The sequence below is a fragment of the Elephantulus edwardii genome, unplaced genomic scaffold (genome assembly GCF_000299155.1).
Source record: "Elephantulus edwardii isolate Elephantulus edwardi_28Jun2011 unplaced genomic scaffold, EleEdw1.0 scaffold00151, whole genome shotgun sequence".
Lineage (NCBI taxonomy): Eukaryota > Metazoa > Chordata > Mammalia > Macroscelidea > Macroscelididae > Elephantulus > Elephantulus edwardii.
Window position 1 is genome coordinate 2,584,497 of NW_006399901.1, and position 19,293 is coordinate 2,603,789.

General features: G+C 41.6%; 1 protein-coding gene and 1 pseudogene across 1 annotated transcript in view; one reads left to right on the top strand and one right to left on the bottom strand.

The window, feature by feature from the left end:
- Positions 1–18,549, bottom strand: part of EIF4ENIF1 (eukaryotic translation initiation factor 4E nuclear import factor 1) — a 60,129-nt gene extending 41,580 nt beyond the window's left edge. Inside the window, exon 1 of the mRNA XM_006894887.1 lies at positions 18,454–18,549. Within this exon, the coding sequence (XP_006894949.1) occupies positions 18,454–18,549 (96 nt within the window). The remainder of the gene's footprint in view (positions 1–18,453) is intronic.
- A 322-nt stretch (positions 18,550–18,871) lies between these two features.
- The window catches only part of LOC102867478, an 8,701-nt pseudogene continuing 8,279 nt past the window's right edge, over positions 18,872–19,293 (top strand).

Sequence of the window (19,293 nt, forward strand, 5' to 3'; positions counted from 1 at the left end):
AAACAATGAATGAATGGAAATTCAAAATCTCTGTAAATGTTCATTGAAATTAATAATAGTAATCAAAAAAAACCCACAAAAAACAAACTTCAGTATCAGCAGTCAAAGCTAGGCCAGAGTCTGACTGAAGAACAGACCATCAACTTCTATGCAAATAATGCCTAATCATATATTCCTTTTAAACAGTTCCTTCCTTCATCTGTTTCAGTGCAGAATAAGAGATGTATAGCAAAGTGGACTGGGGTGATGGGAGGGAGGAAATTATGCAATAGTGAATTAATTTTTTCCCCTCTGTAGATGTTTACTTAAATTAATTAAAAAAAAGGTATCTATGACCATAACCAATAAATTACAGCATACAAAAAAAAAACACACCTAAAAAAAATACAAAAGTAAGCCATTCAATCTCCAGCCTCATTTCTGTCACCATGTCTGTAATTTTGGTCTACCAAGGATGTTTGTAGTAACCACAAAAAGCTAGCATGCTTCCCTTAAGCAAAGTTTCTGAGGTCCATGAGTTAGAAACTGGAAAAAAAAGTAGAATTCTGATTCAGGTATATAAGACTCTAGTGCCTTCATTCACAAACATTATAAATAAATTTTAGAGGTACCCAGGAATACATTAAACTAGAAATTGGAAACCTAAAACCTCAAAGGCTGGTGAGCTCCCAGCATGCCCAGTGCGCACCGAATTTATTTTTTTAAAAAAGCAAACTAGGTGGGTAGGGAGGAAAATGTGCAATAATGAATGGAAATCCAAGTAGTCTGTAAACTTTCATCAAAATCACAATTTAAAAAAATACATTTTTTAAAAGCAGCCCATGTCAAATAAGCCATAGGTTTTTCCTGATATTTATGACAAATAATTGTGACAAAACAAAAAAGTGGCAAGAAGCGGCACTGCTGCAATCCCAAAGTTTGAATCCACCAGATGTTCTGGTGGAAGAGGAGAGACAAAGACCTTAATAAACTTTTTGTGACAATGAATACATTTCAAAACAGTAAAAAAAAAAAAAAAATCAAACTTACATGCAACTTCAAGCTGAAGTTGGAGAAAATAAAAACAAGCCCAAAAACTAAAATATGAGCTCTTTTTTTAAATTATTATTGACTTCAATGAAAATTTCAGAGACTTTGGGTTTCCATTCATTCACTGTTGCACTTTTCTCCCCTCCCAACCCTTCCCCCCAGTACACTATCCTCTTGGAAAAGTAAAAGAAAAATTCTTTCACTGTTTTACAATCCCTCCCACCAGGTCCACTCCACCATGTAGCCTTCACTCCGGACTTCCATCATGACAAAAATACCTAACCACACATCCCTTTTAAACAGTTTTCTCCCTCATCTGTTTCAATGCAGTACACATTAATTAACCCATCTTTCTCAGTCTCCCTCCAAACCCAAGGTCAGTCCTGTTTTACAACAGTGGCACCATGCAGTATTTGCCCTTTTGTGACTGAGATACTTCACTCAGGATAATGTCCTCCAGGGTCACCCATTTTGAGTAATATTGCCTAAGTTCCTTGTTTTTCAATGCAGCATAGTATTCCATAATGTGAATATACCACAGCTTCTCTATCCATTCGTTTGTTGATGGGCACTTAGGTTGTTTCCAACACCTTGCTATTGTGAACAAAGCCATGATAAACATGAGTGTGCATATATCTGCTTGGATGTCAGTTATGGTCTCTTTGGGGTATATTCCCAGTAGTGGAATTACTGGGTCAAATGGTATCTTTATTTGCAACTTTTTGAGAAAGCACCATATAGCCTTCCACAGTGGTTGCACCATTTTACACTCCCACCAACAGTGAATACGGGTTTCCGTTTCTCCACAACCTTGTCAGCATTTGTTGCTCGCTTTTCTGTTAAATTCTGCTGTTCTTACTGGGATGAGATGGTATCTCATAGTTGTTTTGAAAAAAATATGAGCTTTTAAGGTATCCACCTGAATTTAAAAACCATCTTAAGAATAGATTTGACACACTGAACACTAATGACTGAAGACTGGAGGAGTTGTTAAATGACAAAAACGCCATCATCTATGAAGAGAGCAAAAGGTCTTTCCAAAGACAGGGAGAGAGAAAAACCAAAATGGGTATCAGGACAGACTCTGACATTTTGCACTGGAAGAAGTCAAAGCAAGGGGAAGAAATGTTGATGTAAGAGAGGTGAGAAGACTTCAAAGAGCAGCAGAGTAGACAAGGCAAAGTATTATAGTGAACTCGCAAGCTGGAATTATAAAACCAAAGAGAAGAACATGTTCAGCTTTTCAAAATGAAGTATCTAAAGAACAAATTCAAGCCTTGAGTTGTAACACTGACAGGTTCTACAGGCAAAATCTGGAATAACAAAGGAAGCATAAAAAAAATAAAGATGGAAGGAATACACAGTCACTCAACTAGAGTTTGTCAACTCTGAGCCATTTCAGAAACTAACGTATGATCAAGAACCAAAGTCCTGAAGGAAGAAGTCCAAGCTGCATTGAAGGCACTGGCCAAAAAATAAGACTCCAGAAATTGATGGAATACCAAACTGAAGAGTTTCAGTTAACAAATGCAATCCTGGGCCTGCTTACCAGACTCTGGCAACAAATAACTGGCCAACTGACTAGAAGTGATCCATATCTATTCCCATTCCCAGAAAAGGTGATCCAACAGACTGGCAACTAGTGACCAACATCATTAATATCACATGCAAGTAAAAGCTTGCTGATAATGCTATGTACCATCAATCTGAAACTGACTCATAGTTGACCCCCTGGTGAGTTGTCAGAGGCAACAAACTGCATGGGAAGAGACTGTCCATCTTTTTCCCATGGAGCAGCTTGTGCAATAGAATAGCATGCTTTTCCTGGCAATATAAAGTCTTACCACTAAAGACTAGAGTAATATAATATTTTGGCAGAGAACTGCCAAAAATTCAAGCTGGATTCAGAAGAGGCTATGGCACAAGGGTTATCACTGCTGATGTTTGATGGATTTGTAGAATTACAAATGCTAATTCTGTAATGCATACAGAATGGAAATAAACCATCTTGAAAGAGAGGACTTGCCCTTATAAATTAAAAATACTCTACAAGGGGAGCTCTGGTGGCCTAGTGGCAAGGAGCTGCAACTACAATCCCAGAGGTGAACGGTTCGAATCCACCAGATGCTCTGCCGGGGAAGGAGGGACAATCTCCTCCTGTACCAGTCAGATCTGATTTGACGGTACATGCACACAAAAATAATAAAATAAAAAAAATTTAAAAAAACCAAACAACTCTATGAGCTACAGTAACCAAAGGCATGTGGTGTTGCTATAAGAACAGATACACACACCAGTGGAAATACTGCTGTTGTTGTGTACCATCAATTCAGAACCAACCATAGCTGACCCTCCAACGGGTTTTCTGAGACTGCCCATCTTTTTCCCTGCCGAGCAGCTAGTGGATTCAAAACACGTACCTTTCTGTTGGCAGCACTATTTATCACTAAGCCACCAGAGCTTCCGCAAAGAATAAATAAATAAATCCTATACATGGATGGTCAATTGAATTTTGATAGGGTGTGTCAAGAAATAGTCTGTAAAAGACTATCCACTAAACCATGCTGGAACAACTCGCTATCCACATCTAAAATAATGAGTTTGGGCCCCTATCTTTTTACCATATATAAAAATTAACATAAAATGTATCAGACACTTAAGCTTAAGAGTGAAAACCATAAAATGAATAGATAAAAACATAGGAGTATATATGTTCATTACTTTAAATTGGATGATGATTTGAGATGTGTCAAAAGCACAACTTGATCAAAATTAAACTTTTATGCAAAGGTGATCTTCAAGATGATGAAAAGACAACGAACAGAAACCCATGTGGAAATCATATTTTCAAAAAGAATCTAGTCGCCAGAATAGAGAACTCTTAATGCTCAACAATAAAATGATAAATGACCCAAATCCAATTAAAAATAGACATTTTCCCCAAGGAACATACACAAATGGTCAATAAGCACATGAAATTATGTTTGTTACAAATCATTACAGAAACACAAATAAAGATTCCCACTTCACACCCACTTCTCACGTTACTACCTTACTTAGATGTGAACCTTGCCTATCCTGCACCAGCCTCATGATTTCTGTATGCTTAAACCCACTGCTACAGTCACTGTGTCAATCTATCATATTCAGGGTCTTTTTCTTTTTCTCTGGTTTTCCACCTCTCCCAGCATGAAGTCTTTATCCAAGGACTGACTGGTCCCTTCTAACAACATGCCCAAAGTATGTGAGACCAAGTTTCACCATCTTTATCTCTAAGAAGTACCCTGGTTGTATTTCCACCAAAATGGACTGGAGAAGAGTCTTGAACATACTATGGACTGCCAAGAAAACAAGTCTGTCTTGGAGAGGGTGAAACCAAGTTTCCCTTTGAAGGCTAAGATTTTCAAGCTCAATCCCAAATACTTTGGACACGTGGCCAGGAGGGACCAATCCTTGGAGAAGGACATCATGCTCCGAAGGGTAGAGGGACAGTACAAGAGATGAAGACCCTGGATGAGATGGATTGATAGAGAGACTAGGGCAGTGGGGTAGGTGTGTCGAAGTCAGTGGGACTGGCTCAGGTCAGGGTAGGCTTCAGAGCTGCTGTACATAAGGTCACAGGCAAGTCGACAGCACATAACAAGATGCTTGTTTTGTCACATTGACTAGGACAGCTAAAATGAATGCAATTTTTTATTTTTTATGCTTTTTTTTCCTTTTTTTTACCAGTGAATGCAATTTTTTAAAAAAATCATGTATGTGGGCAAGGATGTGAAGAAATTGGAATCCTTATACACCACTTCAAGCAATGCAGAAGATCAAAGCCTACAGCTGTCAGTATGATTGTATCTCAATGTCAAGGAAAAAAAATTCTTACCACTAGACTGATAATCATGGAAGATGGAGAAAAGAGTAAAACTATCAACAACTTCATTTTACTTAGATCCACACTCAAGAATACACTTAATTCCAACAGTCAGGAAATCAGGAGACATACTGCACTGGGAAAGTCTGCAGTCAAGGACCTCAAATTACTGAGGAGCAATGATGTAAGTTTGAGGATTAAGGTGCACCTGATTCAGGCCACTGTCTTTACAATCACTTGCTATGCATCTGAGAAGTGGACAATGACTAAGGATGACGACGAAGAAGAGTTAATATCTTTGAGTTGTGGTGTTAGAGAAGAGTAATGTTTATCATGTGGACTACCAAAAGAACCCTCAAACAAATGGTTTAACAGTGACTACAGCAATGTGCTTAATCAAGTATGTCAGAGATTGTGAGAATGGTACAGGATAGGACAGGGTTCATGAGTCATACTCGATTCAACAGCACCTAACAAAAGCTTGCTACTAGTAGTACAGTAAAACAATGCCATTTCTGTGAAAAATAGTACAGTGCTTTCTCAAGTTGTTAAAGACAGAACTACCATAGGATCTAGCAATTCCATTTCTCAATATATACCCGTGAGAACTGAAAACAGACTCAAGATACGTGCACACCAATATTTACGGAAGCACTATTTACAAAACAGTAAAAAAGTAGAAACCACTGAAGTATCCACCATGTTCTCAAATATGTGAAACAAACACACTCACGGCATTATCCCATCCCACAGTGAAATGACATCCTCACAAAAGCTCTTACACAGATGGATCTTAAAAATATGACACTGAATGAAGTACCCAGCTCCAACTAAACTCAGTGCCAGCAAAGTTATTTCAACTCAAAGCAACTCTACTGAACAGCAGAACTGTCCCAGACGTTTTCTAAGACTGGAAATCTTTAGGGAAGCAGGGTTCCCCCTCTTTCTCCCACAGAGCAGCTGGTACATGAGAACAAGGAACCTTTTGGTTAACTGTGAAGCACTTTGACCACTGAACCATCAGGACTCCTTGAATGACATAAGACAGACATAAAAGGAGAAATATGTAATGATCACACAAATTGAAATACACAGAATGGGCAGACATAGGGGCCAAAGGTTTGTTAGGTGCCACCAAGTCAATTCCAACTTGTAGTGACCATAGTTAGGACAACCCAACAAAACTGTGCAAGAGCCTGGCCATCCTCACAATCTCTGCTACGCAGTCAGCCCATTACTACCACCATTGTGGCAGTCCATGCTGCTACAGGTCTTCCCCTTTCTCGCTGACTGTCTAATTTTCCAAGCACGATATTCTTCTTTTCCAAATGAAGTCTCACCATCCTTGCTTCTTAGAATGATTCTGGCTGGACTTCTTCTAAGACTTATTTATTTGTTCTTTTGGCAGTACATGGTATAGTCAATAGTCTTTGCCAGCACCACAATTCAAAGGCATCAATTCTTTGTCAGGCCTCTTTATTCAATAATGAATATAAATAGTCACCTATAAAGTGACTGAAAATAGTGTGACTTTGGTCAGGCACACTTCAACTGCTCTTCAGCATTAAAATGGTCTTTGGCAGCTCTCCCCATGTTGTTGGACTTTTATGACTGTTACTTCCAATAGGTGACATTATGACAATGGATAAAAGATTGAAGTTGTCAACAATTTTATTTTCCTTGGATCCATAAGCAACACTCAGGATAACAGCAGTCAAGAAATCAGAAGACGGGAAGCTCTGGTGGCAAGAAGCTGCACTGCAATCCCAGAGGTATGTATTTCGAATCCACCAGATGCTCTGCTGGAGAAGGAGGAGCAATCTCCTCCTGTACCATTCAGATCTGATTTGATGGTACACACACACACACACACACACACACACAAACCCCAATAAAATAAGGGGAGCTCTGGTGGCCTAGTGGCAAGGAGCTGTAACTACAATCCCAGAGGCGAATGGTTCAAATCCACCAGATGCTTTGCCGGGGAAGGAGGGACAATCTCCTCCTGTACCAGTCAGATCTGATTTGACAGTACACACACACAAAAATAATAAAATAAAAAAAAATAAAAATCTGTTTTTTAAAAAGAAACCCAATAAAATAAGTAAAAAAGGAAAAAGATATATTTATAAAAATAAAATCAGAAGTTGTACTTGGAAAATGTGCCATCCGAGACCTCTCCAGATTACTAAAGAGTGACAGTATTAGTTTAAAGACTAAATAGTGTGCCTGATTCAAGCCATGGTCTTTTCAGTAATTTCCTATGCCTTCAAAGTTGGACAGTGACTAAGGATGACAAGGAAGAACCAATGCTTTTAATTTGGGGTCCTGGTGAAGACTATTGAACATCCTATCGATTGTCAAAAAACAAGCAAGTCTGTCTTGGAGGAAACACAACCCAGTACTCTTTAGAGGCAAGGTTGGTAAATATTGTCAAGAGGTGCCAGTCCTTGGAAAAAGACATCATGGTTGGAAAGGTGGAGGGTCAAAGTGAGAGACCCTCAGAAGATGAACTGGCAAAGTAACTCCAACAGCGGCATGAGTTTGATAGATCATGAGGATGGCGATGCAGGATAGAGCAAGGGGTTCACATCTGCTGTCTGTAGGGGGGCTATGAGTCAAAGCGACTCGATGGCACCGAACAACAACAATGACAAAATCATTTTTGGACCAGGCTGTGAATCCAAGTAAAATGAAATTCTTGACAACGTCTACCGTTTATCATGATGTTGTGGAAAAGTGGGTACTTAAGAAGTACTAAATTTCTGTTAAGAGTGATAGAAAACTTTGGCAATGAATAGTGGTGGTTACACAACACAGTGAACTTAATGGCACCAAACTACACAAGTAAAAAAATTAAACTGGGGGAGCTCTGGTGGCCTAGTGTCAAGGAGCTGCAACTACAATCTCAGAGGCACACGGTTCGAATCCACCAGATGCTCTGCTGGGAAACGGAAGGACAATCCTATACCAGTCAGATCTGATTTGACGGTACACTCACGCAAAAAAAAAAAAAAGAAAAAAAATTAAACTGGAATAGTAAATGTTCTAAGTATTTCATCATTTAAAAAATCCCCCCAAATCTCAACTGACTAGTGGATAAACAAAATGTGGCACTTGCATACAATGGAAGATTTATCCACTCACGAGAAGGAATGAAGTACTAACACGTATGTGCTAAATAACATGAATAAACCTTGAAAACGTTAATGTTAAGTGACAGAAGCCAGAGCCAAAAAGTCACATATTATATGAGTTCATTTATAGGAAATGTTTGCTGAATTACACAAACCCACTGAGGCAGGAATGGTGGAAGATCTATTAGCAATCTGCATTATGCAGATGACACAACCCTGCTTGCTGAAACTGAGGAGGACCTCATCACTTGCTGCAGAGGGTCAAGGACTGCAGCCTTCAGTATGGACTGAGGCTCAATGTCAAGAAGACAAAGATTCTCACCACTGGACCAATTGGTAGCATCAGGACGGATGGCGAAGAGATTGAGATTGTTCACAGCTTCAGTTTGTTCAGCTCCATGGTCAACACTTTTGGCACCAGCAGTCAGGAAATCAGAAAATGTATTGCGATGGGAAAGTCTGCTGTTAATGACCTCTCTAAAGTACTCAAGAGCAACGGTGTCTCTCTGGAGACTAAGGTGCACCTGATACAGGCCATGGTCTTTGCAATCACTTCTTATGCATCAGAGAGTTGGACAATGACTCGGGAGGACAGAAGAAGAATTGATGCCTTTGAGCTGTGGTGCTGGAGAAAGGTACTGAATGTACCATGGACTGTCAAGAAAACATTTTCATCCTGGAGAGGGTTAAACCCGGCTACTCCTTGGAGGCAAGGATTCTGGGGCTTCGTCTGACATACTTTGGGCATGTTGCAAGGAGGGACAGGTCCTTTGAGTAGGACATCATGCTTGGGAGGGTGGAGGGACGGCGCAAGAAGGGAAGACCCTCTATGAGACGGATTGATTCGGTGACTGGGGTAATCGGGATGGGTGTGTCAGAGGCAATGAGATTGGCACAGGATAGAGCAGGGTTTAAGGCTATATTGTACATAGGGTTGCTATAAGTCGCAAACGACTCGACGGCACAAAACAACAACTACTGAGACAGGGAACAAAATAATGAGAGGGAAATGGGGGTGACCATTAATAGTTACAGGGAGTATGGGAAGAGGGAAATGGGAGTTACTGTTAATAGTTATGGGGTTTCTTTTTGTTGCAATGAAATACTATTAATGATTACATAACTTTGTGAAAGCCACTGAATTACAGACTTTAAAATGTGGATTTTATGTACATTAATTACATTTCAATTAAAACGCATTACAATCTTTTTTTAAAGTAGATGAAATCCAGAAGGTTCCGTTACCAGAGAATGCTTGTTCAATTTCATTTCTCTCACAGACTGTTCTAAGCAGAGAACATTTCCTTTACAACCAAAAGAAGTCCCAGCTGCTATATCCCAACTACTCCCAAGTACAATGAATTACTCAGGTGGATAAAACGTGTTCAGATTAGCTCCCACATTATTCCAGTTTTCTCTGATGACTTTATGCTTGACACACACTGAAGCGAATCAACGCTCAGGTGACAACTGTACAAACTTGACAGGACTGTGAGAGCAGCAAGCCAGCTGCCCCCCAGCAGTGCCCACTCCTGTGCTGCCATTTGTGCGAGAGTGCAAGCTTGTGACCCATTTGTTACCTACTGTAATGGGAAAGTGGAGTTCAGCTCATTTGTCAGTTAGGGCTAAAGAGCAACTTTCTTCATTATTACAGTAAAGGAAAACAATTCTCGGGTTGTAAATATTATTAGGGAGGACTTTTAACATGTAGGAGAAACTGCATGTACTCTTCTTCAGAGCAAGGCTTCTCAACCAGTTCCAGGGCCTCCAAGAACTCAAGACCCCAGGAAATGATATGCAAAGTTAAGCATTCAAATGAGCCCTTCCAAAAGTCTCCAATGGACCCTGAAGAAGTTAAGAAGTAATGGTTTATACTTAGCAGGTTTCTTTAAATGTGGTCCAAGGATGTTCAAGGAAGGCTTCTCATTGCATTTGGAGAGCAGAATGTGTGTTACGCTCCAACTGAAGCATTTTAAGATGTAGGTTGTGTCAGCCTATTAGGAGCCCCTATCTAAGTGGGGATATTAAAATAACTATCTTCGAGAAAGTGCAGCCAGAGTGCTCCTTGAAGACAACGATGGTAAAGCATCTCACAGAAGGATATCATGCTTGAAAGGGTGAAGGGTAAGTGAAGGGCAGGCAGACTGTGAATGAGGTAGATTGACCCCGTAGCTCCTTTAGTGGCCTCTAGTGTGTCAAGAAGTGTAAGGACAGCACAGGACAGGACAGGGTTCAGACCTGTTGTTCACAAGGTTGCTATAGTTGTATTCCACTCGATGGCACCACCACCACCCACCTAAAGTGGGGAGGACAGAAACACTAAGTGTTCTCTTGGGTTTGATGCCTCCAGTCTCTGCCATCACAGCACTTCGAGGCTTCTTAAGAGTTGTATACTTGAGCTGTCATCTCAACCAAAGCCCCTTCCATCAGTTATTCTTGTAAAGAAACCTCTCCAGGGCATTTGAAAAGAAAACTTCCAATCTGGCTAACAGTCAGCTGCTAAGTGCCCGCTCTTAATGGAGTACTCTTTCCTGATGAGCATCCCAGATAAAAATAGGACCTTAGCCTTTTGTAGAATCTTACGAATTACAGGGAGTTACTGTTTAAGAAGTTCTGGTCATAAATCTGAATAAATTTATCTGGATAAATCTGAAGTTAGTCTCTGGAAATAGAATTGCTACCTGAAACAAAACAAAACAAAAAAAACAGGCTAACAAAACTGAGCCAACCAAGAATAAGCTGCTAATTGCCCCAAAGTCAAAGAAGTATAAACAATCTCTAAGTTGCAATCTTAAAGAAAACTCATCATGCTTCCCTTAAAATCTTATTTGGGAATTACTACTCAGGTTACTAGGGAGCTCTGGGGGCTTCGTGTTAAGGAGTTGCACTGCCAACCCAGAGACACATGGTTCAAAGCCACCAGCAGCTTCTTGGGAGGGAGAGAGATGCTCAATCTCCTCCTGTGCATCGGACAGCAATGAGTCAGTTCTGACTCGAGGTGCACACCATCACCACTACCACTGAGGACATTACTGGATTAGTACTGAACAAGAAGGCAAATGAATTTGAACACAGGCCCATGCCAACAGTGACTGCAATTTCCTTCTACAGAAATCCTGTGCAGCAGCATTCCAAGAATGACAGTCTGACATTGTTTTTCCCATTTTTTAAAAAAATTGTGATTTTAATGAAAGTTTACAGACAAGCTGGATTTTTCATTCATTCATGGTTCCACATGTTCCTTCCTACCCCTACCCTGGCTCACTTTTTAAAAGAAAAAAAAAATACTCATTCACGGTTGCATAGTTTACTCCCACCCCGCCCCCATTCTGACATTATGAGAAGAATTTCACACAAGTCACTTGCAGAAAAGGGAAGTATTTTTTACCTCTGTCAGCTGAATTCAGTTCACAATGCTAAAATGTTAATACATTTTAAAATTAAGGTAGGAATTTTATTGAAACCCAGAGTTTTCATTGTCCACAGTCAGAACAGTCACTCAAGAAGGGGCCCAGCATCTCTCCTGTGTATAAGACTGACTCTGCCTAAAGGCGGCAAATGTCCCAGAAGCAGCATATACATGAGGTCATATGATCTGCTGGGGCGCCATACCCTAAAATACCTGCTAACATAGGGCCTGGTCAGGCCGCTTTTCAGAAAGTTTGGCAAGTTTTAAAAAGTAGATCACAATGGGGTCATAGCATCCATATTTGGGACTTGGGTTAACAGTGATCTGTCAACAAGGGGCAGTCCCGGACATATTTCAGTTACCCATTCATGAAGCTTGTGACTAAAGGGATACTACCTTAAACTGCACTTACGGATGAAGGTTTAAACTGGATCATGCAAGAGTCAACCAGAGAGACTGTAGGACCTGGGTTCACTAGGATCATGTGGAGCAAAGATTCTCTTCTTTTGAGAGAATTTCCGTGAAAATGAGCAAAAAAGACAGGAAAACCCATTTTTTTCCATTCACATTTTTTCTGATCTGGCCAATGCAATACAATAAACCCTGGCATTTGAGTGGGTTGATACAAGGGCTAAAAACAATGGTGGAAAGTAAGTAGATAGAAAAATATAAGGAAGAAATGGAATCAAAATTGGTTTTAGAGTTGGTAGCTTTACACTTGCTTTCTGGTTTCATGTTAAATTGAGATGGTAACATGGAACATAAACCAGGACATTCAGAAAGAGCATTTTGATCTAAAAGGCTCATAATATTTCTGTGGCTCGTCCCAAGTATCGTATCTTTTTTTCAATATTTTTTTTTAGTTTTTTTTTGTTCTTGTGTGTGTGTGTACCGTCAAACTGGATCTGACTGGTACAGGAGGAGATAGCCCCTCCTTCTCCGGCAGAGCATCTGGTGGATTCGAACCACGTAGCTCTGGGATTGCTGCAGTGCAGCTTCTTGCCACTAGGCCACCAGAGCTCACCTGTAGCGTATCTTTTTAATGCCTCTTCTGTCCCTATTTACAGCACCAACAATAGTTATAAACATTCAGTTGCTAACAGAAAAGTTCCAACCCGATTCTCCGCAGCGAGATGACAGCCTGTGGGGCAGTGGCTCTGCTCCGTGCTGAACAGTTACTACAACTCAGTGGCAGCAAGTGTGAGTTTGGCTTGTGTGTCTGGCACTTTTCTAAGCATTTGACATGCATTTTCTCATTTAAGTCCCACAAAAATCCTATGAGGTAGTACCAGCCTGCTCTTAATGGACAGGTGATTTCCCTCAACCTTTCCCAGATGAGATACTGAAGGTGAAGTGATAGAACAGGGATCCTAAGGCAGGAAATGGAGCTCTTTAGAGGACAAAGAAAAGGGCCCAGCCCCCTGTGGCTGCTGTGTCACCTACTGCTGCCATTTGTCCTGGCCCACCCAGAGGCACCACCAGGAACTAGAGCCAGATTACAACTCCTTAGGCAGGCTGCCCCTAACCCTGCCGCCTCTCCTAACATTCTTTTCCTGAATCAACTGTTTCATCCCACCAATTTCTATAAAGAACCCAACTGTGAAAAGACTGGCTCCTAGCCAAGCAAGAGAAGTTCCTGTCAGAAGTGAGCAGGGGAGGGTACTCATGAGTGCAAGGACCCTAGAGCCCAACTTTTCAAGCTGATTTAAAATTAGAACAGGTGAGGGGGAAAGGAGTCAGCATCAAGCACTGAGGTTTACTGGACAGCTGACGGATTAAGACTATGGGATTTCCATGTAATAATTCTGCTTGCCCCATCTAAACGGGCACCTCCTCCCCTTTTTTTTACTAAGATATTTGTAGCCACGCATGCCACTGAAAACATCACCTTTCATACACCTAGTTTGTCAAAGATACCAGTACACTTTGCTTTCATTCCCTTGTCCAAGCAGCAGGTAACAAACCTTTACTCACTCAGCTGTTGGTGGTAACGCAAAAGAGCAAAGGAAGGGCACAAGGTACACAGTGCATTCTGTGACTTAAGGAGGCCAGTGTGTTCACCTGAAGGAGAAATCTCTGTGGTGTACCAGCCAAAGCCTTTCTCATTTGTATTTCAAGGAGAACATCAGCACAGCAGATACTACGCTTTAGTAATTGGTAAAAAGCCATCTTGGATGGAGGCAAGACACAAATGAATGAACCCCTATAAGTTTTCCTACTAACTGCCACCCCATCACCTCTGATTTCCTAAACCAGTGGTTCTTAAACTCAAGTTAGAGTCAGAGTCCCCCCACAGGAATCTGACTCTGTCAAATGTAGATTGCTGTGCACTAACCTCACAGTTTTTGCCCATCCTTCTCCCATGCAGCAGCTGGTGGCCTCATACAGGATTTCAGCACAGCTTCTTGCAACTACGTCACCAGAGCTCCTCATAATTTCTGGTACATGTTTCTTGGGGCCTAAAATCTTGCATTTCTAATGAGTTTTCAGGTGAGGCTAATATGAGCTCCGCATCTGAGAACCACACGACTTTCAGGTGAGATTCCATCCTACAACTTTCAAAAGCCTTTCAACAAAACCTTCACTTTTAAACACTATCGAGTTGTAACTGTGGAACAATGGAGCTGTACTTAGCAAAGGATTTGAAAATCAGCTTCTGACCAAGAATTAATGTCTTCTAAATAAATTAATTTTAAAAAATATATAACTTTTGGTCTTATGAACCCAGTGTGGCAAAATGGACCTGATCGGGTCTACAAATTAAGGGACCAGTCCTTCAGGGTTAACAGCTGTTTATGATAAACTCATATGCTGTGAGAGTATATGATCAATTTGGTTTATGATCAAAATTTCATATACTATTTGAAGATAAACTTGCCATTAAGTCGATTCCGACTCATATCAACCATCCATCAAGGTTTGAAGGCTAGCAAAAACCTGGGCCACTGGCCGATTCAGATGGCCAGAGCCACGAGGCCTTTTTGTTAGCTGGTGGCATGCTACTATGTATGAGACAAAGCCTTGGTTAACCATTGATGTGGCTCAGAATAAAGAGGCCTGGTGGCACAATGGTTAACACCCTCAGCTGCTAACCAACAGGCTGGTGGTTCAAACCTGCCAGCTGCTTCAAGGGAGAAAGGTTGGCGTCTCCTCCTGTAAAGACCTTACAGTTTGGGAAATCAGTGAGACAGTTCTACTCTGTCTATAGGCTCAAGCCAGAAAAGACTTGGTCACAGTGTACTCGGTATGGGATTAGATGTTACAGGGAGGTCTAAATATTGAGCTCCTGGGAGCACAGACACTCCTTCATCCTCAAGGAGCAACCACACATCTATCTGAATTGCTTGGCAACAAACACATATTCTGTAAGTTCTCAAAAAATAGTGAGGCCTTGTTGCTCAACGTACGCCTTGTGGACCAGCCCAGTCAGTACCACATAGGAGATAGTAAAAATGCCAATCTCCAGGCCCACCTCTCACCTACAAAGTGCTTATTGGCATCACATAGTGGGCAGTGAAAAAGCCAAATCCAGAGGTCAGCTATGTCCACAGATGATGCCCAGGCATGAGTGGACTGAAGGATGTCCCAACAGAGAAGTTCTAGTGTGTTGCCCTAAAAGCCAAAGATCTAGACACCCTCCCCCTCATGGAAGGAAAAAAAAAATCAGTCACTATTCCATAAAGGAATTAAATGCTAAACCAAGAAGAAACAAAGGTTATGGGGCTCTCTCATCTGGCCGGTGTACTTTCCTTTGACATTTTAGTAAACATCTCGCATTTATAAGTTTTCACAAAATACAGCGCACGCATGAATCACTGACGATTCCCAGCTATTATGTACAGTTCCCAGCTATCGCTTCTTCTCCCCTCCTCCCGCCCTTTTCTTGTTGTGTATCATCGAATGGGATCAGACTGGCACAGGAGGAGACTGTCTCTCCTTCTCCAGTGGAGCATCTGGTGGATTTGGACCGCACGCCTTCGGGATTGCAGCGCACAGCTATTGCTTCTTACTGTTAAACTTGAAGTAACAGAAGCATCACTAACTGCAGTATTCATTCCAACAACTGGATCTTGGCATGTCAATGTGTCAAGTCAATTCCAACCCGTGGTGACCCTATGCGTGCAATGTAGAACTGCTCATAGGCTGTGAGCTTTTGAAAGCAGATCACTAGAACTGTAGTGAGGCACCCCTGGGTGGATGAAAGGCAAAGCCTTTCAGGATGAGGGGATGATGTTGTTGTGGATGTTGTTACATGCCATCGAGTCGCCTATGACTCATAGCGACCCTATGTACAGCAGCTCTGAAGCCTGTCCTGCCAATCCAGTTGTGGAATAAGTCATCTATTTTAATAATCATAATGTGGAAAAGGGGGCTCTGGTGGCTTAGTGGTATGGAGTTGCGCTGCCAGCACAAAGGCAGGCAGTTCAAATCTACCAGCTGCTCCGTGGGAGAAAGATGACCAGTCTTGTCCTGTGTGATTGATCTGTTGTTGTTGTTTACTGTCTTCAAGGCAAGCATAGCAACCCTATGAACAAAAGCCCTGAAGCCCTTTTTTTAGTGATTTACTGCCTCTTAAAAACTGCTGGAGGGTCAGCTGTGGGTTGATTCTGACTCAACAAACTATACACAACAACAATATAGAAGTCTTTCAAGATCGCTTAATAAGGATAAAAAGCTCAGTTCCTTTCAAGTCCCACATAAAAATCCTGGAGTGTTGATGACACATACATCCACGTAAGCCAGCCAGCCCCAAATGCTGTGCCATTATCTACATTTTCTTGAGTAAGGTGTTATGTGTCGTTGAGTCGGACCCGACCCATAGCTAACCCTCCAGTGGGTTTTCAGAAGCAGTTAACTGCACAGGAGAAGACTGCTCATCTTTCTGCAGAACAGCTGGTGGATTTGACATGTATGCCTTTGGTACTGCAGCGCAGTTTCTTACCACTAGGCCACCAGAACTCCCTAAATTTTCTTAAGAGTAACAAACATATTTTCAACTCAATTTTCAACTCAAGCTCAATGTCATTAGTCTAGAAAATGCTTCTTTCCATCACATCTTTAAGGCACACTTATCTAAGTATGGCAGAATTCTAAAATCAGACTGTCAAAAAAAAAAAAAATCAGACTGTCAAAACAGAACCATATTAAGTTTCATAATCTTGTTCTGGGGCACACATGATATTCTACCCTTAGAGAGACTAATTATCTAGCAAGAAAGACTTGGTCTGAAACATGGACTCTTGCGAGTTTATTACCAGTCAGAATGTTAATCCAAAAAAGAGCGGGGAAGTTTGAAATCACATAGGCTTATACAAAGCAATTAAAACCAGTTTCCCTTCATTTGATATATTTTTTCCCTCTGTGCAGAATCCACCTTTCAGCATTTTAGGTAATGCATTTAAGTTTCTCAAACACTACTCAAGCCCTCTCAATTTTAAGAGAAATTACATTTGGGAGAGCGAATCTGAATGTAGAACTAAAATAGAATTTCAAAAGCTTTCCAGAAGAATTAAAATATTCTTTAAATATTGCTTTTAAATATTGCTTTAAAATAAGCAATTCTGTTATACCAAAACAGACAGCAACTGAGTGAAGAAAAAAAAAAAACCCAATCCATTTCTTTGAAAACTTTCATTCAATCCACAATTGAAAGAAAACACAGCCAAACACACAATTAACCAGGAAACATTATATATCTATGAAAACTTTTTTTACCCTTCTCCGAAAATAGAAAGGTCCAGTTTTTGGTTTCAAGGTTGAAAATGACTATCACTTTGACAGGATTTGTAGGAAAGAGCAAGAACACTGGTGCACAAACAAGGTTTGGCCTCCAAACATTAACCAATCAGAAGCCAGAGACAATAAGGACACATTAAAAGTCCACAAACAGAGTAAGGGAACAGAATTCACCTAGACAAATAGCTCACCCTCCCCATTAACAGTCCCAAATACTTTAACTCGCTTCAGCCTATTTTCTAAATTTTTTTTAGCCCAAATACATTTTAGAGACTTGGAAAAGAATTCTTGCCAACCTCTTCAAAAAAACAGTGAGTAACCAATGAGATATTGAAGCAATACCATAAATAACTCTCATTGTTGAGTTGGCGCAAACTCAGCTGACCCCTCCAGCAGGAGACCACTCATGTTTCTATTATTATTGTGTACCATCATATCGGATCTGACTGGTACAGGAGGAGATTGTCCCTCCTTTCCCGGCAGAGCATCTGGTGGATTCGAACCGTGCGCCTCTGGGATTGCAGTGCAGCTTCTTGCCACTAGGCCACCAGAGCTCCCCTGAGACCACTCATCTTTCTCCCTCAGAGCCACTGGTGGTTTTGAACTTCCAGAATCCACACGGCAATGCAATTCCCTACAGAGTCACCAAACTCCTTAACATTATTCACTTTTCCTTCTAGGAAACGAGCTGATGTATAAGCACATGGTTTGAAAATCACCTCAAGTTGGTTGCTAGGGGAAATATGAGTGAAATCTTGAAGTCTTACGAGTCCATATTTAATGTGCAACAAGAAGTTAAAAAAAAAAAAGACAATTTTTAAAAATCAGGTTTACCTCACCAAGCACACTGAAGAGCATTCCTTTGAGAAGTTCAATTCTCAAGGAAGATCAATACAGAGGATGTGATTTGTGGAGGCGCCCAGAGCTGGAATTTTCACCATACAGGATGTGAATTAATAGCACACATAACACAGATGTATCACAGAACTCAAAGGCAATCAATACTGAACCACGAATTCACATGGGATCTGAGTTTATCATATACTGTCTTCACCTGGCAGCTAAATCTTTAAACTCTCAGGATTTACAATTCCCCCCAAAAAGTTCAAAGCGCTTGTTTTACCAAATCTAGTTAATATTTAGACCACATAGTGAGTCAGAATGAGCTAACACTTGAGATAATCCTAATGGACCGTCTACACAATGTTACCGTCTACACAATGTTACCAACTTTTCCATCTCTAAAGAAACACTATTTCATTAGTATCCAAGCCTACTTTTGTGTAGCGGTGAGGCAATCTGGAGGTCTGCAACTTCTTCAGGTCAAGGAAGGCGTCTCCATTTTCTGTTTCACCCACACTTCTCCTATCCATGGCTCCTAGGTCAACAATTCTTTGCACCTGGAAAATCAGGAGAAATCATCACTGTGAAAAGTCTTCCCAAGTTTTCGGCGTTTTTCCATCGCTTTAAAAGGTAAGTTAAAAAAAACCAAACGCTACTTTTTAAAGAAAGAAAGAAATCTGCACCCTCGGAGCATGCTAAAGCAAAACCCATTGGGAAATCGAATCTTTGGTATTAGAGACCTCTCCGTAAAAAGCATCAAGGGGGTAAGGAAGCCCCAGGCGGAGGATGCCCAACCCGGGGTCTTTAAGCAGTTTTAATACAAAAAGAAACCATTATTGGTCGCTGCCACCCATGGGGACCGTTCGGACCGCGGTAGGGGAAGTTCCCCAGAGGGGGCAGGTGTGAGATTGCTTGGGGATCCGGGAACTCGGCTGCTGGAAAGTGCCTGTCACTTGCCAAGGGACGGCGCCAGCTGCCCCTTATGAGCCGGGGGCCGGGGATTGGGGGCAGGCCCCGAGCGCCCCACGCCGGGCCAGCCGCACCTGTGGCCATGTCAGGGCAGCCACGACAAGGACGGGGGAAGCATCAGCTCCCAGACCCGGCTTCCTGAGCCCCAGGCCCCCCAAGCCCTGGTCCGCAGCTCGGGCCTGGCCGGGCAGCCTCCTCCGGAGGGAACACGGGACAGTACTCACGGAGGAGAGGCAGGCTGGAGGGAGCGGGGAGACCGGGTCCTCCGGCCTGCTAGCTCCGAGGCAGAGTGCGCGCAGGCCCGC